A 24265-nucleotide genomic window follows, 5' to 3' on the forward strand; every position below is an offset into this window, starting at 1 on the left:
AGCACGTGGCAAAACCAGCAATTCTCCCGGGACTAGGAGAGGGCTGGTGGCAAAGCAGCCAGAGGGAAGTGATTTCCTGGATGCTGGAGGCTGCTGTGTAAATCCAAAGTGCCAGCAGGCAAGGCTGGAGCCACAGAACTGGCAGCTTGGCTCAGGAACAGCTGTGTCCAGTTATTTCAATGGATAACTGAAGTGGCTCCTCCTACCGCATCTTTATACGGCCACTTCCACTGCCCAGTGGAAGAAAAAACAGCAGGGAGGGAATACATTCAAAAGAGAAAAACAAGGGTTTATTACAGATCTTACAAGATCCAGATCAGAGGTCCCTTGTCAGCGCTCTGAGTGCGCTCCCAGCTTGCTGAGCTTCTGCAGGAGGGTGCTGCGCAGCTCCTCGTGCCCCACGTTGTCCGTGATGGACTCCAGGAAGTGCCTCTCGTTGGCTCTGCGCAGCGCGGCGCAGGGAGCCGCGTCGGCGCTGCTGGACGCCTCGTACTGCGACAGCACCTCCAGGGCCACCACCAGCAGCGGCTCCCCGCAGCCCCCGGCCGGCAGCATGGCAGCCACGTGCAGCAGGTGACAGAACATCTGGATGCACACAAAGGACACCTCCTGCGTGCCGGCGCCGTCCTCGGCGGGGTGAGACGGGGCTCTCGCCGTGGCCTTAACGGAGGCCAGCAAGTCGGTCAGGCTGGCGCAGTACAGCTGCACCACGTGGAGCCAGGCCTCTGGCGGCAGCCAGGAGGAGCAGCTGGAGCTGCAGAGGAGCTGGAAGCCCCGCAGGAAAAGCACGGAGAGCTGGAGGTGGCAGGCGAAGGGGCGGAGGTTGAGCAGGGGCATGTGCTGCACGTACTCCAGCGTGTAGGGCACGTGCAGCACCTGCCGCTGCAGCAGCTGCTCCACCACGGGCACGAGCCTCTTCCACTCGCCGTGGCTGCACCAAGGCAGCACCTGGATGAGGGCCACCAGGAAGCCCTTGCTGAAGAGATTCACTTCTTCAGGGTTGTCCACGTTGACGGTGAGCAGCGCCAGCATCGTGTCCCTGAGCGCTGGGGACACGCAGCAGCACTCCATCCACGCCAGCAGCCCGCTGCCCGGCCCGTAGGCTGGCAAGGACTGGGATGTCCACTCGTCCTCAGGGAGCCTGCAGATCTCAAACAGCGTTGCCGGGACCTCGTTCTTGAAGTGGTCCCCGTAAAGCTTCTTCAGACGGAGCCCGACAGTCCAGTCCAGTGGTGCCACCTTCCTGTGGAGCCAGGCCAGCGACTGCACCCACAGCTCCGGGGAGGGGACGGTCTCTGGTCCCACCAGCTCGCACAGCTGGCAAAGGATGTTCAGAATCAGGTCTTTGGTCTCCAGGGAAGGGAAGAGCTGCTCCTTAGGCTGATGCCAGTGTTTGGTGTAACCATCCAGAAGTTTGCAGAGGCTGAGGAGAAGTGGGAACGGGTGGCAGGATTTGATCCAGTGCTCTTCTGAACAGGACGGTATTCCCAAAACCTTACTGAGGATCTGCAGGCTCAGCTCAATCTGAGGAGAGTCTGACTTCAAATAGGGAAGGACAAAGGCTTTGGCCACCTCTGCAGGTGACACAAGTGGGGTGGCTGAGCCCGGCTGCATGAGAAAGGCCAGGAACTGAAGGAATTGCTCCTGTTCCCTCGCCGTGGAAAGCTTCCCCCACACTGCCTCCTCCAGACACCTCACCACCAGGCTGCGTGGCCTGCCTGGATCCTCATGGCTCTCCAGGAAGCTCAGTGCTGAGAAGGAGCAGAGGATTTGGGCGAGGAACTGGTGTGCTCCGAGGTTGACCACAGCAAGATGACAAACCTGCTTCACTGTGGCCTCGGGGTACAGCAGCATCAGCCTGGCCACAGAAGCCACAGCCCTGGTCAGGCCCTCATCAGACACACTCTTTGTGATCTGGTTGAAAGTCACATTCAGGTCCTCCTGGAACCCATCCCTGACAACCTGCACGTTCTGGGACAGACCTTGGCCACCCCAGGACGCCAGGACACCTGAGATCACTTGGTTTTTATCAGTTAAAGAAAGCTCAGTGTAACACTCCACGATGGCTTTGGTCACTTCCATCTGCAGCTCTCGGGCCTCCTTGTCATGGTGGGATGTGGAAAAGTTCACCAGCATCTCCAGCAGTTTCAAAACTAGCTCAGGGTTCTGGAACAGAGCTTTGTTTTTCACGAGGCACTCGACCCAGGCCTTTGAAAAAGCCCAGGTCTTTTCAGATGCAAAAACAGAGCACACGTCCACATGGCGGTCCAGCCTTTGGGCAATGATTGCCATGGCAACTGAAGACTCGAGGCTGGTGTCCAAACCCTTCAGGATAGCACTGGTGTCCCTGAGAAAGTCCTTGGTGAGCTGTGTCAGCTCTAACACTACCTGTGCTTCGCCCTCCCCCAGGTCTCCGGTCTCTGAGAGGAAATCCAGGTTCTTCCCAAGGGTGGTCAGAGTGTCCAGGAGCCGGTAGCTCTCGTAACACAGCTCCACAGAGCCCTTCAGAGTGTCCTGCAGCTCCTCTCCCCAGGCCTGTAAGAAGCTGCAGAGCAAGTCCAAGCCAACAAAGAGCTCCTCACGAGAGAGTCTGGTCAGGGGCAGGAGGCTCACGCTTCTCTCTGCTTCCCTCACCTTCTCTGCCAGCCCGCAGGGGTAGTACTGGCTGTCAGTGTCACTGCCCCAGAAGCTGACCACGGCACTGACCTTGGCCAGGTACTCTGTGATGGGCAGGGGGCTGGCCCCTGGCCCCAGCCCAGAGGACAGGCACAGCAGCTCAGCCAGGTTGGCCAGGGCGTAGCACCTCAAGCGGGGCTGGGCGATGCTGCCTCGGATCTGCTTTAACCCCTCCAGCAGCAGCATCGGCAGCCCAGTGGCACCTGGGGGGTTCCCAGGGTCACCCTTGAACCTCTTCGGGGGCTGCAGACCATCCTCCAGGGAGGGCTCAGCCCCGTGCTGATGTATGAGAGCGCTGAACGCAGACACCGTCGCATCCTCCTGTCCCTCCTGGTGCTTCATCACCTCCCACCACACGTCCAACAAGAACCTGACGTCCGACGGGGATGTCTCGCTGGAGATGTACTCCACCAAGTTCTCCAGCTGTCCCCGGCACACATCTGGAGGCAGCGCCAGCAGCAGCTGCACGAAGAGCCGCGGCACTCCCAGCGCCTTGACCAGCTCGAAGAGGGCGGTGTGGTTGACATCGGGGATCATCGCGCCCACGGAGAAGAACCCGTCATCCTTCCAGCCCCATTCCAGCGAGGCGGCGGGTGGGGCGGGCAGCAAGATTTTCGCCCAGACGATGGCCACGGCCTCCTTCTCCCAGAGGCCGTGGCCCAGCGGCGAGGGGCAGCGCTCGCCGATCTCGCGCAGCGCGTCGGTGATGGGCACGCCCGCGCGGGGCCAGTCGGCTTTGCGCAGCTCCCGCAGCGGCCGCGGCTGCAGCAGGCGGGCGGCCAGCAGGAAGCCGCCGTGCAGGATCGCCGTCTCCTCGCCCACGGCCCACGGCCCCGCGGCACAGCCCGGCCCCGGCCCCGGCCCCGGCCCCGCGGCCGCCCCGCGCTCCGCCGGCTCCATGGCGGCGCCGCGCTCTGACGTCACGCGGGCGGCGCGCTGACGTCACACCAGTAACAGCGTTCCCCCCCGCCCGCAGCGCCCCCTGGCGGCGCGGAGACGGGCAGGATTGATTAATTAATTAATTAATTAATTGCCGTGCTCCAATTTAATTGGATTAGTACGATTCAAACCCGTCGTTAAACGTGAATTTAAAAGCTCGGGCAAACTCGCAGTGAGGGATTTTTCCTGTTTCAGCTCAGAAGTGCCAACACTGCTGATCCTGGCTGCTCTTCCCTGTAAAACTCATTTCAGTTTCATGATGAAAACTTGATTTAAGATAGTTTATTTGAGGTTCTCATCAAGAAGATGATAAGCCAGGCAGCATACCTGGCACAGAAAATGCCAGGAATGACTCCCTGTATTCCCAGCTCTCATTCCACCAGCAAAAGCAGAGCGACCTCATTCCAATGGAATAAACCCTGACCTGCGACTTCCAGAGGCAGCTTCTCACCAAAAGCTCATTGCAGAACTTATTTCAAGCTGCCCCCTGGCACCTCAGCAGGCAGTGCAGCTACAAACCACAAAGCACAGCCTCAGCTCCCTCCTGCAATGTGGAAATCTCCTTGGGAAGGGGTTTGGCAAGATCCTTTCTTTGTTCCTAATAAAGGGACGCACTCCCTGTTCCCTGCTCCAGTTCCCCCTGCACAGCCCCACTGGAGAGGGCAAGGAGTCACAGCTACCTGAAAACCCTCTCCCAGCCTGCAAATAAAGGACAGCTAAAGCAAATTAATCAGAAAATAAATGAATTAGAAAACACCACCTCTATTAACCTTTCTTTCAAGTACAACAGCAACAGAAATGTGAGGTTTTCTTGACTGATAACACCTGTTATGAAGCCAAGGGCTCAGCCTGTTCCTTGCTGCACAGCCCTGTTGTTTGGAAGGAGAAGATGTGATTTGCTGGAAGGGAGAGAGCAGCAACCAGAGACATCAGCTTAAATCAAACCAAAAAACCACCACGGGACACTCCAGCACCCTCTGATTGGGAGGGCAGTGCAATTGGCATTTTCCTGGAAGAACTCCAAGGCACAGAGGAGCAGCCCAGTCCATTGCTCCAGCTAAGCTGAAACCTTCTTCATGTTGTGTTCAGCAAACCACTTGTCACTGTTGTCTGCAGCCATGGCCTGCACAAAGACAAGTGGGAGTGTGGTCAGAACAGGAGGAAAGCTCTCTGCAGGGATAAATCATTTTTTAGCTACTTGTAAGAAGAACAGACACTGAAAACCAGTGTTCTCTGCCACAGCAAGTAACGTGACCATGCCTCAAGGGGAAGGCTGGAAAACTCCACCCAGGGCACTCAGTGAGCTTTAAAAACGGATTTATTTTCCTTACCAAGCCTGGGCAATCTGCTTCTCCCAAAAACACTCAGCATGGAATGAAAATTGGATTCTACAGGTGTCTCTAATCAGGAAGAAAATGAATGTGCAGCCACTTACATCATCCAACAGCTTGTTGCCATTAGGGTCCACCTTGGACAGCTCTCTGAACGCTTCATCTCCCACAAAACAGATTTCATGGCCATCCTAAACAGGAGCAGCTCAGTCAAAACCAATGGCAGAGAGCATTTAAACCCAATTTAATCACTGTTTCCAGTGTTACTCACAGGATCAGCCAGAATAACCACTTGCACCGTGGCTTTGCCAGGCGTGTCCAAGCTCACCAGAGGCGTCAGAATTTTCTGATTCTCCTTTTTCATCAGGGCTTCGATGCTTGGCAGCTTAAAACAGAAAACCAACCAAAACCATCCCACTGCCAGAAAGATAAGCAAACTATCTGCTCAGAGATATTCTGTTCACATTAAAAAACTGCCTTTCCCAGCTGTGGGGTAAGGAGAGGTGTGAGGGAAGCGTGGCTGTTACCTCGTCCTTGGCGCAGGAGAAGGCGATGCGCCCGAACGCCGTCCCGTGATCCACGGCCCCTCCACCAGCCTTCAGCTCCAGCTTGCACTGCAACAGGGAAAAGCCCAGCCTGGCTTCTAGGGACACTGCAGCTTTTTGTCCGGGATGTGGGTGATTCCAAAAATCCCCCATTCACGCACTTCCCAGCAAGGCAGAATCACCAGAGCAAACCACAGCTTTGCTTTTTTTAAAAACGCAGTTGAGTGTACACAAGCTTCAATGAAAACACTCTTAATTAAGTGCACAGCTGCTTTAATTAAGAAATTTTTTCCTTTTAAGATGCTGTTCTCATAAAATAAGAAGTTTTCATGGCGAGGTTTCCAAGGACTGACCTGGTTATCAGCGTAGCCCAGCAAAGCCCTTTGTTTCTCCTCATCCTTCTCATATACTTTCATCCCAAGCAAACCAGACCAGTAGCTCACAGACTTCTGCAGGTCTGAGACACCCAGGGTCACCTTCCACACAGGATCTTGAGGATTGCAACAATTTCAAATTAGTTACAAATGTATTATAGGTTTAAATGCAGTTTTGCATTCTTGAAAAGTAACAAAGAAATGATAAAAAAGTGCTGTTTTATAAAATGCCATCAAAATAAACACACAGCCCACTCTGATATCCCACTGGTAAATCCTTCTGAACACCAGTAAGGGTGAGGGTAAATATTTCACCTTGCTTGAGCTGTTCCTTGTCTTCCAGGTAGAACTTGTACCCTCCTGGGGCTTCAGCTTCAAAGACACCAGAGGTGACTTCTTTGAGGGGCCACCCCATCTTCCTGGCATTGCTCACAGCCTGGCTGGACACCAGAGTGATGCCCTATAGAGGACACAACAAAATTCACGGGGTGGCTGCAGAGACATCACCTGTTTTCACACAGGAAACGTGAGATCTCCATCTGCTGCCAGCCACCAAATCACAAAAAAATGATTAATAATAAATATAAGAGTGTTTTGCTAAGCATTCCGTGTTGGATCTGGCAGCCAGTACCAGCTGTCCCACACACACAGCAGAGGCAGAGCTCAAGGAATGCTTCCTGGACATTAAGTGAGCCCAAATCTGCTCTGGTTTCTGCTCTTCTGACCTGGAGACAACCACAAAAGCAACACTGAAGTGTTTAAGAAACCAAAGAGCATAAAAAAGCAGCTGGTACAACCCATTTGACACACAAGCTTCTAATTATTGAAGTAAATAAGCTTATCATGAGAAGGGTTGGCTGCTTGGAGTGGAACTCACCAGGAAGTCATTGCCCAGGCGATATTCTCCAATGCCATAATTGTAAGTCAGCTCTGCAACAAAGTGGTTGTCCTCTGGTCCGTAGCCCACCATGGTCTTGCTCCATTTTCCATCATAAGGGCTGGAAGATCCGTATTGTCCACATTTTAATGTCACGAGTATTAAAAGTAACCACCAAGAGCTGCAAATATTTGCGTTTCAAGGAGGAATTGCATTGTTAGAGTGAAATAATGGCATTTTGACCCCGGGCTGTCGTTCATGGCCGTGTGATAAAAGCAATTCTACCTCATTAACAGCTCCTGCTTTAAGAGCACAGGCTGCTCATTAGCTGCAATTATATAATCACTTCCTTATAGCTAAGCAGGAAAGGGCACCAAACTGTCAGATTCCTTCAATTTCAGAGAGAAATGCATTCCTATTTCTCCTTTCTTTCATTCCTCTGTCTTTACAAAAGCTTTTGGGGCTACCAGGAGGGATTTTTAACTCAAGAACCTTGACAGTGTCACACCTATATAAATAATCATTGGAACTGAACGTAGTGACTGCTAAGCTTAGAAATAATTCGGTACAGTTAAGTACCAGTCTATAGGCATGACATTTATGTTCAGGGTAAGCATCACACCTACACAGAGCGAGGGGCTGTAGGTTCCAAGGGAAGGCGCCTAATAAAGAACAACACAACCCTTACTTTCCTGTGAGCTACCAGCTGGCACATGGGCGGTCACGGCGGGCAGGGCACTCACCCGTTGCAGCTGGCCTTGCAGCCCTCCTCGAACTCCTCGTGCCTCAGCACCTTGAGAACCACACAACGCTTTGGGTTGGGAGGGGACCTTGAAGATCACCTCGTTCCAGCCCGGGATCCCTTCCCTAGGCCCGGTGAAGCGGGCGAGAAGAGGGTGAGCGTGGGCAGGACGTGGCTCCCATTCCCACCCCCATTTCCATCCCCATTTCCATCCCTTCCCCTGGGCCGCGGTCCGGGGACACGGCGGCCGCAGAACCGCCCGTTCTCCGGGACAGCCCCGGCCCGGCCCGCCCCTCCCTGGCCCCGCCGCTCACCCTCATGCCCAGCAGCTCCCGGTAGAACCGCGCGGTGCGGGCCCGGTCGCCCACTTTGAACACGAAGTGCAGCGCCCTGCGGGAAGCCATGACTGCGGCCGTGACGTCACGCGGCCGGGCGCGGTGACGTCACGCGGCCGGGCGCGGTGACGTCACGGGGCGGGGCCGGCGCGCGATGGCGGCGCTGGGCCGCGCGTGGCGGGCGCTGCTGAGGCCCCGCGGGGCGCGGGGGGACGCGGGCGGGCGGCGCGGGGTGCGGGCGCTGCGGCGGAGCCCTGTGCGGGTGCTGCAGCCGCAGAGCGCCCGGGAGCGCCCGCAAAGCCCCGGGGAGCGCCCGCAGAGCCCCCGGGAGCGCTCGGAGCCGCAGCCGCCGCCTCCGCCCGCCGTGGAGCGCTGCGCGGCCGCGCCGGGGCTGTGGTACGAGAAGGCGGCGCCCGGGGACCGCAGGATGGGGTGAGCGCGGGGAGCGGGGCCCGGCCGTGCTGCCCTTCGTAAAACTCCCTGAATGGGAGGGGAAGTCCAGCCTTGGGAGGAAGCGGGGAGACTGACACCCGCTGCCGGGCTGGGGGTACCGGGGGTGCTTCACAGAACCGGGGAGTGCATGGGTTGGAAGGGACCTTAAAGCCCATCCCGTTCCACCCCTTATCGTGGGCAGGGACACCTTCCACTATCCCAGGTTGCTCCAAGCATCATCCTGCCTGGCCTTCGACACTTCCAGGGATCCAGGGCCTCGCCACCCTCACAGAGAGCAATTCCTTCCCAATATCCCATCTAATCCTGCCCTCTGGAAGTTCAAAGCCATTCCCCTTTGTCCTGGCACTCCAGGCCCTTGTTGAAGTCCTTCTCCAGCTCTCTTGGAGTCCCTTCAAGTACTGAAAGGTGCTGTAAGGTCACCTTTCCAGCCTTTCCTCTTAGGAGAGGTGCTCCATCCCTTGATCATCTTTGTGACCTCCCAGTGAAGCTCTCAGGGGCTGGTGAAGGTCAGACTGAAGGTGGTGTCAGCATCACAGCCACATCTCTGAATAATTTCTCCACAGAAAAGTGGTGACTATTGCCAAGTCAAAGAAGTTTCGGGATAATCACGGGAAGATTCTGCTGGAGGGGCACAGGCTGATCAAGGATGCACTGGAGGCAGGAGCTGTGCCACAAACGCTCTTCTTCAGCACTGTGGGGCACCTGAAGCTGCTGCCTGAGGCAGAGATAAAACAAGCCAGCTTGGTTAAGGTGAAATTTGAAGACATTAAGACCTGGTCTGACCTCGTGACTCCTCAGGGGCTTCTAGGTAAGTCACCTCTGAAACAGTTGTAACACTGCCCAAAGGGAAGCTTTTCATATTTAGGATAATGACTCTTAATAATCTTTCTTTAAACACAGCACAATGCTCCAGCCCTGCTGGAAAATAAGTTTTCCTTGCAAAGTGACAAACTCTGCTCCAACTTCCTTTAGGTGGTGCTTTTCCTAACACTTCCTCCAGCACATATTTATTGAAATTTGGGCCAACTCTCACAGAGCAGGCCTCTCCTTGGGGTGGGTCAGTCATAAACCTGTCACACTTCATTTCCTCAGGCATCTTTTCCAAGCCTGACCCTGCCAAGATGTCCTACCCTGCAGCTCAGCTCAACAACTCCCTGCCACTGCTCCTCATCTGCGACAACATCCGAGATCCGGGAAACCTGGGGACTATTCTGAGATCTGCAGCAGGAGCAGGCTGCGAGAAAGTGCTGCTCACCAAAGGTAAGAGGAAAGTTTGAGTTACCTGGGGGTAAGGCAGGGAATGAGGTGCTTGAAGATGTTCCCCAGAATTTGTAAGGAGCGGCTGGCGTGGTTCACCGTGGCTGCTGAATCCACCTTTGGGGGAGTCCCTGCGCTGTCACTGTTTCTCCCTGTTCCTTCCCAGGCTGTGTGGATCTGTGGGAGCCAAAGGTGCTCCGTGCAGGAATGGGGGCTCACTTCCGTGTGCCCGTCATTGCCAACCTGGACTGGGAATCTGTTGCCACCAACCTTCCTGATGGCATCCAGGTCTGCGTGGCCGACAACAACGACCCGGATGTCCCGGCCAGGACCACATCCGTGCCGAGAGGAGCTGGGTCTGCTCCTGACAGCCCAAAAGCTCCTGTGAAATCCAGCCCCAAGGCTGCTCCTGAGCGCGAGGATGAAGAGGGAGCAGCAGGAATCCCAGAGCTGGCTGCACAGCATTACTACGAGGACTGGGCACAGACTCCAGCGGCTGTGGTGATCGGAGGGGAGACCCACGGCCTGAGTCCGGCCGCACTTCGGCTGGCAGCCAGCACGGGCGGGAGGAGACTGGTCATTCCCGTGGTGCCAGGCGTGGACAGCTTGAACTCTGCTATTGCTGCCGGCATCGTGCTGTTCGAGGGCAAGAGGCAGCTGCTGTGGAGGCACAAGCAGGAGGATGACAGGCAGAAGCTGCCTGTGTCAGGCTGAATTGCTGTGGTTTGGGTGCTGAAGGAGCACCTCTTCCCTTTGGTTACCTTGAGAGTTAATAAATGAGCGGCTCGGGCTGTTTGGTTTGTAATAAATGAGTATTTAAGGCTGGAGCCGTGCTGGGATGAGTGCGTGGCTCCCAGTGGATGTGGTGGCCACATGGTGATGCTAGAGAGAAGGGAAGGTTGATCACAGTGAGGAGGGAAAGGCTGAGTAGCAGTCCTGGCCTCACCTCAGCCGGTTCCCCCCTGCTCCAGCCCTTTCATCCAGCAGATCCGTGGAGACCTCAGATCCCTCGTCTGTGCTGGCCCAGCCAGGCTGCTGCTGACAGCATGTGTCCTCCCCAGCCTGGCTGCTGGGAGTGGTTTTGGGGTCAGGAAGGCCAGGTTGCTGCCACCTGAATGGGTGCTGCCTGTGCTTACCCAAACCCTGTCCTCCAGCAATCACTCCAACCCTGCCGTGGGCGAGGCTGGCTGGGGGTGGCTGTGGTGTGGGGTGTCCGAGCTCCAGCACTCCTGACCACACCACTGCTGGGAGGTGCTGGGCTGCTCCTGGAACTGCTCACCAGTCAGTTCATCACTGCTGAACACGGGAACAACCTCTGAAACGTGCAGAACACAGGCTGGGTTTATACAGCCCGAGCTGGCGGCTGTTCCCAGCTCCTGGCAGGGTGGGAAGCTGCAGCAGGATAAAAGGGGAGACCATAATCCTGCCATAGCTGACTAATGAGCTGAAAGGGAAAAGCAGTGGCTTGCACAACACGCGCTATTCAGGCTGGGACATCGGGCTGGGAACGCCGCAGTGGCTGCCAAAGGGCTCCCTCCCTCCTGGGGAGCTCCGACCCACCCCAGCAAACCAGGCACAGGCAGGGGCTGTGTGAGCCCAGGGGGGAATCCCAGGAGCCAGCGATCCATGGGGTCAGGCTGGGGGCTCCTCTTCCCCCACACAGGCTCCCTCTCTGACAGCAGGACAGGCAATCAGCACCTCCGGGAACGAGGTCATTGTAACAGTTTTATTACAAAGTTCCAATCACCATGTACAGTTTTTACAATGTCACTTTTCAAGGGCTCGGCTGTGCTGCTTGGGTTAGGGAGGGAGGGTTTTTTTCCTTAGGGTTTGGGTTGGGGTTTTTTTTTGGTTATTTTTTTAAAGAACAGCACCATTTACGTTGAGTTTGGGACACACCTACGAAAAACAGCTCAATCAACTAACACAGGGGAGAAGACAGTTCATACCAGAGAGAGGGACGAGAGGGGACAGGGAGAGCACAAGGAAGAAACAAGAGGTGAGGGCAGCCCGGTGGTGATCCTCCTCCTGGCTCAGAGTGGGAGGGACAGAGGGAATACCCACCCATGGCAGGGGGATGGACCCTGACACGAACAGCCAGTGCTGCCTAAGGCTGTCGGTGCTTGGAGTGAGGGGTGGGAAACCCACGAGGGAAGGTCTCACCCCCAGGAGGAAGAGCTTGGCTGTGCCGTGGTCTTTCAGAGGTTGTCAGCAGTTAAGACTTGTCTTGGCCTTGTCAGGGCACTTGCGTGGGAGAGAAAGGACTGGCCAGGGGCGATGGGGACAGTTTCCTTATTGCTTCCTGGAAGTCATTTAGTCAGCAGGGGTGGTAAGAAAGGAAAGAAGGGGGAGGAGGAGAAAGAAAAGAGCCCCAAGAACCCCACCCACTGCCTGATGCATACGTTGGGAAGAACACCATGCAAAAAGATTTGCCTGCTAGCTAGTGCCGTGTATAAAATAACAATACAGTAACAGTTCTGGCCTGGTTATTAGAGAATATATCACCATGAAGCACAAGCGAAGTCTCCAAACGCCAACAACTCCCTGCTGAAAGTGCATCTCGAGGAGTTTGCTTAGGAGAAGGATTCACTGCGTAAAACAAGGCACCACAAGAAGGTTGGATACTGGGTCGGGCGTGAGGACACGCTGGAGAATCCACAAGCGGCGGAAGAGAGACCTAGTTTTAAATAATGTCTGTTGGCACAGAGGCCCCTTAGATGGGCTCGGGTTTTAGCTTGTCTGCTAGAAAGTCGCTGACAAAGGCTTCCACGATTTCGGGTGTGATCTCCTCCACATCCATCACGTACTTGGCCCGGGCTGACATGTCCAGGATGGTGAGCAGGGGCGCAGCCTCGGGCAGGTTGGTGTAATCCCGCAGGGAGTCGGTCATGTCGTCCTGGAAGCCAAAAGGAGAAGGACAGAGGAGTCATCAGCAGAGCCAGGACACCAGGAGCAGTTTGCTGCTGCCACAGTCCATCCCAAGGGATTGGGCCTTGCACCAGCACTGCAGGACCATGAGCACAGCAAGCAACACCCATGTTGCTGCCTGCTCTGCTCGTGGTTTGTGTCAGAACCAAAGAGGGTTGGTTTATCCTAGGCTGGAATGGGACATGCACTCCTCCAACCCCTGCTTCCAGACTGACCCACTGCCCCGGCCACCCAGGAGCCTCTGGGACATCCATAGCTCGAAGAACTGAATGTGAGGACTGCCAGCCCTTTGGCAGCACAGCCACCTCACTGCTCACCAAGGGTGGATACCAAAGGGACCCAAGTGCACGCCTGGAACAAAGCAAAGAACAGGAATGGGATGAAGTCTTGTGCTTTGAGCCAACAATGAGACCCCATCAGCAGGTCCCAGTGTCTGGGCACACACAAGAGCACCAGGCTGCTTGCAGGGGGAGAGGGCTGCCCTCCCCTCACCCAGGCACGGCTCAGCTCTGGCCAAAGGCAACGATTTATCCCTCCCGAGGCTGTGGGATGCAAAAAGCCGGCACTGGTGCGATTGATCACCAAGCCCACGCTGTGCCGCACCCGGAGCGGGGCGTTCCTGCGCACCCCTTCCGAGGGGCAGGAATGGAATCCATCCACCTGGTTGGCGGCCGGGGCTCTGCAGCGCGTGGCGGCAGCGCTGGGGAGCTCCGGTCGCGCCTCCCCTTCCTTTGCAGGGGTTTCTGGCGCAGCTGGACCACGTGGCTGGAAGGGCGAGCAGGGCTGGGCTCGTCGCCTTGGCCACCCCCCACCCAGGTGTCGGGACGCCTCGTCCTTTATTTACAAAGGCACCAAGGAATATTTTTAATCAATGCAAAATCGGTCCAGACAGCGCTGGGAGAGCAATGGGAGGCGCCTGCTCCGGCCATGGCCGGGCTGCTTTGTGCGTGGGGGCCAGCGGAGCCCCGGGGCCAGCGCTCCCGGCTATTGAGGTGACGGATGAATGGGACGTGCCGGATGCTCCCCATTCTTCGGGCCGGCCGCTGCAGGGCCGTCGGGAGCTGCATGAATAGCAGCAATGTTTCAGCTACAGCCGGCGAGCGGGAGGAAAACGCTTCGCAGGCTCTGGGGGAGGGGGGAAGGTCTCGGACCCTCCCAAAATAGCCCTTTCCAACAACGGACTTATTCAAGGGTGCGGGGTTGAGCTGGGATGCTCAGAGACCCGTTATGGTGGTGGGAGCGGCTGCACAGAGGGGGCCAGTGGGGCTGTGGGTGGTGGCAGTGGGGGCCTGTCTGGCTGGGGGGGCCTGGGTGTGGCAGTGGGGACCCTTTTGTCGCAGGGTGGCTCCGGAGGGCTCCGCGCAGGGAACGCTGCGGCTGTGACGTGGGCGTGCAGGGACGGAGCAGGCGCAGCGGCTGCCACCTGCCCAGGCCCTGAGCAGTGATGTGGGAGGGGAACTGCAGGCCTGGGGGTGCTGGGAGCTTTTTTGACCCATAGACAAAACCTTCATCTGCCAGACTGCTGCAGGGCAAAGTGTCTGTGCGGGGGAAAGGGAGGCCAGAAGTCCTCCAGTTTTCCCATTTCCCATTCTCTGCAGTGCTTTGACTGTGAGCACTGCAGCCGGCACATGCCTCAAATACCATCCCAGCCAAGAAAAGCATGGCCAGCTCAGGAAAACAGCCGAAATTTCACTGGCTGGGCCAGGCTGAAACTCAAACCCTGCTCCTCTTCCCCTGCCCACACAGCCTCAGGGTTGAGTGGGCAGCAGCCCCAGTGTGGCAGCTCCGCTCCCTCCCACAGCCCCACTCTGCCTGTCCCTCTCCCATCTTCAGGCTTTTCCCCTTCTGACCAAACCCTTTGCTAGAAGTAACATCCAGCAAGGAGAGCATGGACTGAGCCAGGCCTCAAGTCTGGTTTTGCTCCATGGTGCCTGACAGCTGCAGTAGCTCCGTGCCTCAGTTTACCCACTGAACAACAACAACAGTGGTACCCATACCCAGCAGGACATAGTCCTGTGCCCTCCTTTCACTTACCTCACCCGCCACGAAGAAGAGCAACGGTGCCTCCTCCTCTTTGGCTTTGTACTTGGCTATGATTTTTTCAGCTATGGGCTGAATCAGTTGTTTCGCCGCCTCCGACTCCCCATCATCCTCTGAATCTGCAGGGGTTGGGGAGACAAATGAAAAGAGGCAAGGCAAAAAAAGGAGGTTAGGGGCAAAGGATGCAAACTGGCTCTGTCCCACTGCACCACCACGCAGGAAGCCAGAGCCCGGATGTGCCGCATGGACTTCAAAGCCACACGGCTCTGGAGCAATTAGGGAGCAGCTGAAATGCACTACAGGGAAACACGTAACAGAAGAGCAACTCCTGCTCCCCAAATACTCCACTGCTTGCTCCCTGGTGCTGTTGGTGATACAAACAGGCACAAAGAAGCTGCTTTGTGGTTTGAGCACGTTTTGAAGACCAAACAAAGGTGCTGATCTGAGGCTGCTGCCTCCCCGCCCGCCACCCACCATCCCTCTGCCTCGGGATGGCTGAGCTGCAGCTCTGCTGCTCCAGTCTCAGCGCTGTGAAGGCAGCTTTGATTTGACAGAGGGAGGGTAGAAAGAGATGGCAGCATCAATCAAACACCAGCCACCACTGAAGTTCAAATAGTGAGCTGGAAAGAGGAGAGTCTGCGTCCTTGGGAAGCACTGAGATTAAAAGATTCCAATTCGGGGACAACTTTCAGGCATTAAAGGAAGAAGGCAGAAGAGAAGTCCCTTGTCTCCCCTCGTGGTCCCTGATGTAACCACCATGACAGGTCCAGCCCCCAGCTGGGACAGGCCCTGCCCAGAAAACTCTCTGCCCTTGCTCCATACATTCCTGTCCTCCTCTCTGGCTTCTCCAAGCAAAGCAGGAGATTCCAGAGACGCTGCACTCTGGATTTCAGGGTCTGTCCTGCGTGCAGGGCAGTGATAAATACACTGAGTTGCGGGGTGTCTGCAGGGATTGATTTTCCTACAAACATCGGCTGCTGGCAGCACTCCAGGCAGCCCTGCACACTCTGGCTAACCCAGCCCTAACCCCTCTGGGGAAGGAGGTAGATCAGTCAGGATTTATTCAGCATCAGCACTTGCTAAGCCTGCCTTCTCCTGGGGGTGTTGCTGCCTGTGCAGTGCAGGCACTGGTCTGCTGGGGGGGGTCTCACAGCAGGACAAAGCTGGCCAGAAGCCCCCATTCCCAGTGCCTGCCTTGCTGCAGCACCAGCTGCATCTCTGCCCCAGCACATCACTGGTGGATTTCATCAAGACCATCCACCCCCAAAAGCAGCAAGCAGGAGCCCCAGCTGTTCTCCTGATGAGCTGTTTGCAGCAAGGTGATAGAAAAACTTTGCTCAGAGCAAGATAAAAATAACTCTTTCCAGAGGCCTGCAGCGCCAGCCCCAATCCATCAGGCTTGGCGTGGCCAGCCGGTCCTTCCCGCGTGAGGAGAGGATTTTTGGCTCTGTGCTCACATCCCCCGCTGGGCTCCGCTGAATAAATAACCAGGGTCAAAAGGAAATCTGAAAGGGAAGAAGGAAAGGAGCGAGGGCCGTGTTATCAGCGCTGCAGAGGAGGGTGTGCTGCTCACAGAGGGCACACGAGGAAGCGGGACACGAGCCCTGCCCTGGGCCTGGCACAACACCAGAAAGGCAAGGGGGGCTTCTTCAGCAAACTCCACACAACACACAGGGGACAGCTGCACCCCCCAGAGCCCAGGACCCTTCGACTCCCTCCCTGGGATGCTGTGTGCACCCCAGTGCTGCTCACCCAGGGCTCAGCCTGCAGCACAGCTCATCCCAGCCATGCCCTTTCCTGAGTTATTGTGTCCACTGCTGGCAGGGAAGCAATGAGGAATGAGCCATCCATGCTTTGGGTGAGTTCTAGGCCTGTTTCTAACTGCAGGGGAGCTTCATGTGTGGGTTAGCAGTGGAAGGACAGGAACTTTGGGGAAAAACCTGCCCCGTCCTGCAGCCAGGGGAATTGGGGGAATGGAGGACCAGCAGAGCATGAAAGGCTGCTCTGATTGTCACAGCCGTGTTCAGCCCAGGGACTCAAGTCCTGAGCTGTGGTTTCCAGCACTGATCTATAATCCCTCACAGAGGCACTTCCTCTGCCTCCTCTGTAACATCACGTGTGCCTCAAGTCCCTGCTCCAGAAAGGCTTTTCCCATCTCCACCACCACCAGCTGTGACAGTGTATTTCTCATACTCCCAACATCTCATCAGCATTCCTGTCCACAGCCACCACCACACCTTTGATATGACAGCTCCTCTGCGCTGTCAATCGCTGCTCCACCGCATCCCAGGGTGGTGTGTGGGAGCTCTGTGGGCACAGCAGGCTCTGGCAAGCTCCTGTGAGCTGCTGTGGCACGGGAAAGGCTCCAAGTCTGTCCTGAGGGGCTTCCACAGGGAGCTCTCTCCCCGCACTGGCCTCTCTCTGTGAGCACATAGTGATGGAAAATGGACATGGAAGGGATATCCCTTTCCATGGACACTGTCATCACCAGAGGCAGGTTCCCAGCCCTGTGGCCAGCTCTAGCCAAGCTGGCAGGTCACCCAGCCCCCTTCCCCAGCACAGGCTCTGCTGTCACAGCAGGGATGCTCCATCCATACCTACAAAGAGAACGAGGCAGGGGCCCTCATTCAGCTGCACGGCGTTGGAGTCCGTCAGCTCCAGCACGGGCTTGGGGTGCCAGGGGAACTCGCGGCACTCGATATCGTTCAGTACCTCCACCCGGCCCTGCCGCGTGATCACGTCTCCCTTGGAGTCCAGGACGATGAGAGTTGGGATGCCTGCGATGGAAAAAAACAGGGAGGGGGATCAGCCAAAGCATGAACTGGCCAGCAACAGGGTGTGGGGAGAAAGGCCTTTTTCTATGGCCTCCGGCCCTGGCAGGAGCCCAGCGAGCCTCCTGCCTGTCCGCAGCTCATGGAGTGGGGATCAGGCTCCCTGGATCCTGTTTCCGTCCTAGCAGAGCACTGCAATTCAGGAGCCAGAGCAGGAAGCTGAGAGACAGCTCTGGCCCTGCCTGCCTCTCCCTACCCAGGTTCAGGCAGGGATTGCTGCTGCCTGGTGCCCACGAGTGCAAATCCCACTGTACCACTGAGGGACCCTCCCTCTTGCACCGTGCCCCCTGTGCATCACCATCCCAGTGCTGAGATGTGGCTGCCTCTGGAAGGGCCCAATTCCCAGGAATGCACACAGCATGCAGACAACAGTGGCCAGGAAGCAGGGTGTGTTCCTTCCCAGAAGGAACACCACCTATTTTAGCCCCCACAGACCTCCAGCACTCTGCACTAATGGCCCAGCCATTTCCACAGCACATCCCTCTGGAGATTAGCAAAGCTGTGCAGGAATGTCCAGGTCTACAGGATCCTAGCAGGATGTGGCTCAGGAGATATTCAGTGATGGTCTGGCCCTTGGGAAAAAGCAGCATTTTGCCCTGAGCTATGGAGCTGGAAAGCTCTGTCATAAAGGAGAAGCTTTGTACAGGAAGTGAACACAGTTGCAGCAGAGACATAGCACAAGTCACCAACTCAGATGTCACTGGCAGTGGGGCAGGTTGGACACCAGCTGGTGACCATCCCATCTGATAAGGCACCGGCTTTCCGGCCACAAAACAGCCACGGGTGGGTCAACAGGAGCAGCTCATGTTGGTGACTTCATCTGGAAAGCACACCATTCCTCTGTCATCAGGGAGACAAAGAAACATCCCACAAGGAAGGAAGAGGGGACAGCAGGATCAGGCCCCAAGGGACAAATGAAGTGACCAGCGTTAGTGCCAGGGACTGTTCATCACTCAGGCTTCAACCTGCTCCCTTATCCAGTATCTCTTTCACCTAGCAACATCCCTGGCAAGCTGAGGCAACTCAAACACTCCTGCCCTTCATCTCAAGGTTCATTTTAAAGCTCCTTCCTCAGAAATACCCTGCAGAACCCTTCCCTGAGCAGGGGGCACACAGCACGTTTGCCCTTGCCGGGCTCCTGGCACTGCAGTCCCGCGTTTGTCCAACAGTGGGCTACTCACAAGCCCTCTGAATTCGAGGCATTTCTCTAGGAAATACACGGCCATCTGTGTGTCCCAGCCTGCCTGCAGGTCCAGGCGAGCGGCCGCATTCCCGTCATTCCAGCCCGGCGCATTCCTGCCTGCGCTGGGGCTGGTGCTAAGCAGCAGTGCAGGAACCCGCCCAATGGCTTCGCTTGCAGATCCTAAGGGTACGCCAAGAAAACCATTTTGTATCACAAAAAGGCTTATTCATTACCTGCTGGTAATTCAACGTAGCCCCAGGGCAGGGATGGGTTAAAGAGACTGGAAGGAATTGGGAAATCTCACGCTGGCCCTGCCCTTACAGGCACAAAGTGCTACTGACACCAGGAGAAGCACTCGGTGCTCAGCAGCACGCAGGATTCGGATCTTGATCCATTTACGATCCCCAACCCCACCCCAAACGCCTGCTTTTCCATCCATTATACATGAGGGACAGGCTAGAGACTCTCAGGTCATCAGTCAGCCTGAGCAACTCCCAGGCAGAGGTTTCAAATAAGCTTTGCTGATCTGAGGAAATTAAGGGCCCAATTTAGAAACAGATCGCTGTGATTCTGCAGCTATCAAGGATTTCATCCACTATTCAAAGCATTCCTTTAGACTTCGCCTAATTTGCATATGCAGATGCCCCCTCCCCCCCCCCTTCCCAAACACCCAGCCATCAAACCTCCAACTGCAAATACAAAACTGAATCAGAAAACAGAGTATTTTTAAAGATAATTCACATCCCCATCTTCTCAGGTGACCTTTGTGACTACTTCCCTAAAAGACACACCCTGTTTTCAGGGGTCACAGACCTGCAGGACCAGGGAAACCATCCTTAATGTTATTCACACCTGCTAACCCAAATAATTCCCCCTTTCCACTCGTCCCAGCCACTATTTGTTATTTTAGTGCCTTTTGGGGGATTTGGTAATTGCCTTAAGTCATAACACCAGAATTTACTTATCAAGAAGAATCAGCGATCAGACACTGCAATGAATATTGTATAAGCTTGGATGAGAATTAGCATAGACAGGCTTGGTTGGATTTTATGCACTAGAAAATGGATTTGGCTCCCACGGGGCCAGCATTTTATGAAAACACAGGGGCCAAATGGTTTGTTACCGAACCTGGCAAGACATTTACATATTTATATATTAAACCCCACACCCCTCATGGAAATCTCATCTGCATGAAGTCTGTTGGGTCAGTAATCACAATCCACGTGAAGCAAACCCTACACCAACCACAGGACAGGTGGTGCATTTTATCGCTGTTTTTTCACTTTTTCAGAAGAAAACTCCAGGAATCTCCTGTAACAGTGACTTCCAGGCTGTGAGAGTGACCTGCGGGTGTCTGGGGAAGGGGAGAAACAACAGGGTTTGGAAGGCATTGCAAATATCTAAGAGACACCACGGAGTCCAGGGGGAATATTGAGGAACCCAAAAGGTCTCATGAGATACACAATAACAAGGGGTGATTCCTATCAAAGCATCAAGTTTATCACTGCTCCCCATCCCATCGGAAGGAGAACTAAGGCCAAGGGATTTCACCCAAGGCAGGACTGGGAGCTGCCTGCACAAAAGGGAATTATTTCTACACAGCCACAACACAAGACATGACTCTTTCTCAGAACAGCACTGCACCAGAAGCAATTTACTAGAGGTGGTATGGTACAGCCTCTGACTGCACATGAGTTATGAATAGAAGCATTCAAGTAAACCCAAATAAAGGCCAATAACTCAACTTACATTTTATACTGAGTTTTTAAATGTTGTAGGGGCCAACATGGGACTAAAACAACAAGAGATTTGACTCTTGTTGCTTTCCACCACTCAGGAACTTAAAGCAGACAGGGAAGACAAGCTCTTCTGTTGTTTCAGTACCCAGCCTTCAAAAAACAGTGGGAAACCTCCTCACGTTGTGCTCACAACCCAAGCACCAGGATGGTAACCTGGACACTCTCACTGATCACTGGTGCAGCTCCAAAGAGAGCTTTCAGAGAGGCAGCAGCAGAACCATGAATGTGGGGAAAGGCTGATGAGATTACACAGATCTGAGTTTTCATTTAGGTGGAATAACCACGCGTGGTGATGAGCAGAGCCCACAACACCCAGCTCTGTTTGCAGGAAGCTTTTGTTCCAGCTGGTGTGAAAAGCTTGACTGCAAACAGGCAGGCAGCCCCAAAGTCTGCATGGAGCTGAGATTCAGAGATAACATGGGAGCTACCTGGGCACAGAAAGGGATTGGCGTGCAGGGGAACAGCCAATATTTACATTTTCAGGTCAGCACACAACAAAGAGAGATACCTTTAAGAAGGCAGCAGCTGGAGTTGGAGGGAAAGCTGTTGTCACTGTTTCCCTGGCTACAGCATGCCTGGTGCTCAAGTATCCATGTCTGGACACCTTATTTACAGAAAGTCCCAGTGAAACTGGCAGCAGTCCTGCAGCGCTCGGCCGAAACCAGCACTGGAAAGGGTTGTGAGCAGGCCGGGGAAAAGACGGATGAATTTGGAAAGCACTCGCCTCATGGGAAGGTCATTAAGCAGCAAAGTGATGGCTGTTTAAAGTAGGCAAATGGTTATTCTTGGGCTAAGGTCAGGGAACAGAGCTGAGTGGCAGCACCTGAGCTCATGCCAGAAGTGGTGTTTGGAGAGGACCCCAAGGAGAGATTATTTCTCCTGTCACTCTCCCATGCCCTCGGCCACCTTTGGCAACACTCCTCCTTCCCTGCAGACCACACTGACACTCTGCCAGCCTGCACCCACCCAGCCAACAAGAAGCTAAGTCAGGGGAGGTTTAGGTTGGATATCAGGAAAAAGTTTTTCACCCAGAGGGTGGTTGAGCACTGAAAGAGGCTCCTCAGGGAAGTGTTCACAGCACCAAACCTGTCTGAGTTCAAGAAGCATTGGGACAAAGCTCTCAGGCACAGGGTGGGATTGTTGAGTGTCCTACATAGGGCCAGGAGCTGGATCTATGATCCTGATGGATCTTTCCAGCTCAGAATACCCTATGATTCTATGGCATTACACAGAAACAGATGAGAAGCAGCCACATTGCAGCAAGATCCTTTAACCACAGGGAGAAACTATTTGTACATACACGAGATCTCACCAGCCAGTCACCTTACATGCCTCTGTGCTGCAGTTTGTCCCCTGCTGGAACAAGTTGCCAGCCCCTAGGAAGGCTGCTGTGAGCTTTTATCATCTTCATGACTCTCTGAAGCCATCCAGACATGCAGAGTCTCTCCCTGCCCCTACGAGCAGCCAGGGCTGCTGGAATTCTGGCACTGGCATGTACAGTAAAAGCAAAGCCATGGTTTACATCAAACACTCTCTCTTTTGTAATTCATGTCACTAACATAAACCAGATGCCATCTTCCTCAGCCCCTGCACAGGACGATGGCCTGCCTTTGCATTACATAAACCGGCAAGAAAATGAAATTTAAACCGGCAAGAAAAAGCAAAAATAAATAAATCAGTAATTAGACTAAAAACATCCAAGCCAAAAACAGCTTCCAAGTTTCCAGGAAGAATTAGGTTGTTTATGGAAGTCCTGTTTCAACTAACAGCCTGCCTGGCAGGTGGTAGGAATGTGAGTTTGTGGAAAGCAGAAACATGAAGCGGCTCTGCCTGGGGCACTGTGCTTTGCTTTGCTGTTTTCTTGGTTTAGTTAAACAAGAGGAGACATTACAAATACTCAACAAAAGGAGGGGGGGAAAGAGATCTGTGTCTCAGTGTGGCCTTTCCTACCTTGGATGCCGTAGAGTCGGTTCAGGCGTGACCGTCTGGCCTCGTCAGCGTAGGGCACAGCCACCCAGGGCATCTCACTGAAGTACTGCTTGAAGGAGTCCTCCGACCTGTGCAAGGGGAACACAGCATGGCATGCAAAGCCCTCCACTTGCCAGGCTCCCTCCTCATTAAAAACCTGGCCTGCAAAGCCCTTTATGCCTTCACCAAAACCCACCAGTAAGTGCTGCTGGGAGACAGTCAGACCAAATTTGAGAAGTTGTCCCTGGTCTATTTTTTTTCCCTAATAAAATATTTCAAACTCTCCAGGGCACCTGGATGCCAACCCATGGTGACAGCAGCAGCTCGAGTATCCTTCAGAGATCAGAGCCACAAGACACAAAGTGAAGCACAGACCTGCTCTTGCCGACCCCATTCTGCATGTCCCTACTGGGCAGAGGGAAAGGACTCAGGCAGCCTTTCTGATACCAGAGCCAAACTGCTCTGCCTGCACAGGGTGTGAGTGCTGCCTCACCTGTCTGCACTGACGAAGAGGATCTCAAACTTCTGGCCTGCCTCCTTGATTTTCCGGTAGGACTCCACCAGCACCCTCGTGAGGCTTCGGCATGGCGGGCACTGCAAAACACAAGCACAAGGACATTGTCTCCTCCTCAGGACCAGTCCCACACCCAGCAGGGCCAGGTGACCCAGTGACCATGAACTGGTGTGACCTCATCTTTGCTGCAGTGCCTGGACATGGCTGGGGTTTATGGTCTGTAAGTTACCAACAAAACCTCTTCCATTTTCAAAATCTGACCACTCTCCCACTTACAGGGCCAGCTGAGGATGACAGGCCACTGCAATGCTGATGATCAAAGCATCTTAAATTCTTCAGCACCAACCAAACCAGGGTCTTTACTCTCCCTGAGCCCACTCCAACTGCTCTGCACAGCACCTCCCACTCACCCAGTGCGCGGAGAAATAGACCCCAACGTGAGAGCCCTCCAAGGCACTGCTGTCCAGTGTCTGCCCATTGTTCCTTAGCAGAGGCCCAGCAACAACTTCACTGAAGGGTTTTGGCCCCCAAGGGAACTCCAGACCTGGGGAGGGGTCAGGATAGGGGTGGAAAGAAGACATAAGACAGTAACATGCATAAGCAACTTTTACAGTTTCAGAAAGTTCCACTAGAAAAACCACCCCACCTTCTGCAAGGATACAGGGGATCCTGTCTGAGGAACCCGACTGGGGTTTATTCCCATCTAAGGGGGATGCAGAACACCTCAGCTGTCAGGCACCACCACACCCTTGCCCTGAGGTGAGGAAGCCAAGCTCTGCACTGCAGCCAGGGTCACCTCTCTCTCTCAGGCAGGCTGCACCCAAGGCAAAGCACCTTCAGCCTGACAAAGCCTGCTCTGGTTTTGTGCCTGCTGAGGCATCTTTTCCTTATCAACAGCGTTTATTTTAGCAAGAGAGGGCAAGGTGGTACGTGCTCAGGAATGCAGTCAGACTGTGTCCCTTATGCTGATACTAACCATATATTTCTACACATATCCATACATGTCTTTATTTATAAACCTGAGCTATATATATGTAAAAGATGGTGTGTTTATATCCATATATCTCTATATATATCTTACACTAACTCTCTGCACCCCAAAGCAAGCTGTGTGTGTACACACAAACATGCTCTGAATCATCTGCTGCCAGCTCCCAGAGCAATCCATCCATGTGTTCAGCCAGAGAGGAGAAAACATCACAGATGGCTCAGGCCACAACATGTTCCTGCTGTACACCTCCTGCCACTGAACTAAAGACTCTGTCACCATGCTCAGTATTTACTGCACCAAGAAACAATGAGGCTGTAATAAAAAAAATGGATGGACAACTACAGCAGATGACTGATGGGTCTGCAGGGTCTGTGAGTAAGGGCACACATTTGGCTCATTCAGGTTTTTTCCAAATTGGAAGAAGATAGATTTAGCATCAACTCCCAGCACAGCAAGCCTCAGCAAGGGAGAATAGTAGTATT

At 54.5% G+C, this 24265-nt stretch overlaps 4 protein-coding genes across 7 annotated transcripts in view; 1 reads left to right on the plus strand and 3 right to left on the minus strand.

Annotated features, from left to right (window-relative positions):
• Positions 1-264: 264 nt before the first annotated feature.
• Positions 265-3591, minus strand: GEMIN4 (gem nuclear organelle associated protein 4). The gene has a single exon (XM_048324599.1). It carries the CDS (start codon positions 3574-3576, stop codon positions 331-333), a length of 3246 nt encoding a protein of 1081 aa, XP_048180556.1. The 5' UTR covers positions 3577-3591; the 3' UTR covers positions 265-330.
• A 766-nt stretch (positions 3592-4357) lies between these two features.
• GLOD4 (glyoxalase domain containing 4) lies at positions 4358-7934 on the minus strand. Of its 2 annotated transcripts, XM_048324600.1 has the most exons (9): positions 7799-7934; positions 7486-7535; positions 6743-6863; positions 6181-6325; positions 5845-5981; positions 5474-5560; positions 5218-5331; positions 5051-5137; positions 4358-4738 (listed from the first exon to the last, which is right to left on the minus strand). In XM_048324600.1, the coding sequence occupies exons 1-9, from the start codon at positions 7886-7888 to the stop codon at positions 4673-4675; spliced, it is 897 nt and encodes a 298-aa protein (XP_048180557.1). In that variant the 5' UTR covers positions 7889-7934; the 3' UTR covers positions 4358-4672. The 2 variants fall into 2 exon arrangements, with proteins under 2 accessions (XP_048180557.1, XP_048180558.1); XM_048324601.1 differs by lacking the exon at positions 7486-7535 and having other exon boundaries at positions 7799-7873.
• Positions 7935-7973: 39 nt separating this feature from the next.
• On the plus strand, positions 7974-10356 carry MRM3 (mitochondrial rRNA methyltransferase 3). The gene is made up of 4 exons (XM_048325032.1): positions 7974-8251; positions 8836-9080; positions 9365-9532; positions 9696-10356. Exons 1-4 carry the CDS (start codon positions 7974-7976, stop codon positions 10241-10243), a joined length of 1239 nt encoding a protein of 412 aa, XP_048180989.1. The 3' UTR covers positions 10244-10356.
• Positions 10357-11241: 885 nt separating this feature from the next.
• The window catches only part of NXN (nucleoredoxin), a 47913-nt gene continuing 34889 nt past the window's right edge, over positions 11242-24265 (minus strand). For 2 of the 3 annotated variants that reach the window (XM_048324618.1, XM_048324620.1), the window contains exons 3-7: positions 23203-23336; positions 22772-22872; positions 22261-22367; positions 17095-17274; positions 14623-16002 (exon numbers count right to left, since the gene is read on the minus strand). In XM_048324618.1, the coding sequence (XP_048180575.1) occupies positions 15557-16002; positions 17095-17274; positions 22261-22367; positions 22772-22872; positions 23203-23336 (968 nt within the window). In that variant the 3' untranslated portion in view covers positions 14623-15556. The other variant, XM_048324619.1, reaches the window with a different exon arrangement.

Source organism: Corvus hawaiiensis, chromosome 20 (genome assembly GCF_020740725.1).
Source record: "Corvus hawaiiensis isolate bCorHaw1 chromosome 20, bCorHaw1.pri.cur, whole genome shotgun sequence".
Lineage (NCBI taxonomy): Eukaryota > Metazoa > Chordata > Aves > Passeriformes > Corvidae > Corvus > Corvus hawaiiensis.

Excerpts from the sequence above, each read along its gene's own strand:
- GLOD4 (XM_048324600.1), bottom strand. The coding sequence starts at position 7,888 with ATGGCTTCCCGCAGGGCGCTGCACTTCGTGTTCAAAGTGGGCGACCGG. Across the intron at positions 5,561-5,844 it reads TGGGCTACGCTGATAACCAG|TGCAAGCTGGAGCTGAAGGC; the intron begins GTCAGTCCTTGG and ends TCCCTGTTGCAG. Across the intron at positions 5,332-5,473 it reads TCTCCTGCGCCAAGGACGAG|CTGCCAAGCATCGAAGCCCT; the intron begins GTAACAGCCACG and ends TTCTGTTTTAAG.
- MRM3 (XM_048325032.1), top strand. The coding sequence starts at position 7,974 with ATGGCGGCGCTGGGCCGCGCGTGGCGGGCGCTGCTGAGGCCCCGCGGG. Across the intron at positions 8,252-8,835 it reads CCCGGGGACCGCAGGATGGG|AAAAGTGGTGACTATTGCCA; the intron begins GTGAGCGCGGGG and ends ATTTCTCCACAG. Across the intron at positions 9,533-9,695 it reads GAAAGTGCTGCTCACCAAAG|GCTGTGTGGATCTGTGGGAG; the intron begins GTAAGAGGAAAG and ends GTTCCTTCCCAG.
- GEMIN4 (XM_048324599.1), bottom strand. The coding sequence starts at position 3,576 with ATGGAGCCGGCGGAGCGCGGGGCGGCCGCGGGGCCGGGGCCGGGGCCG.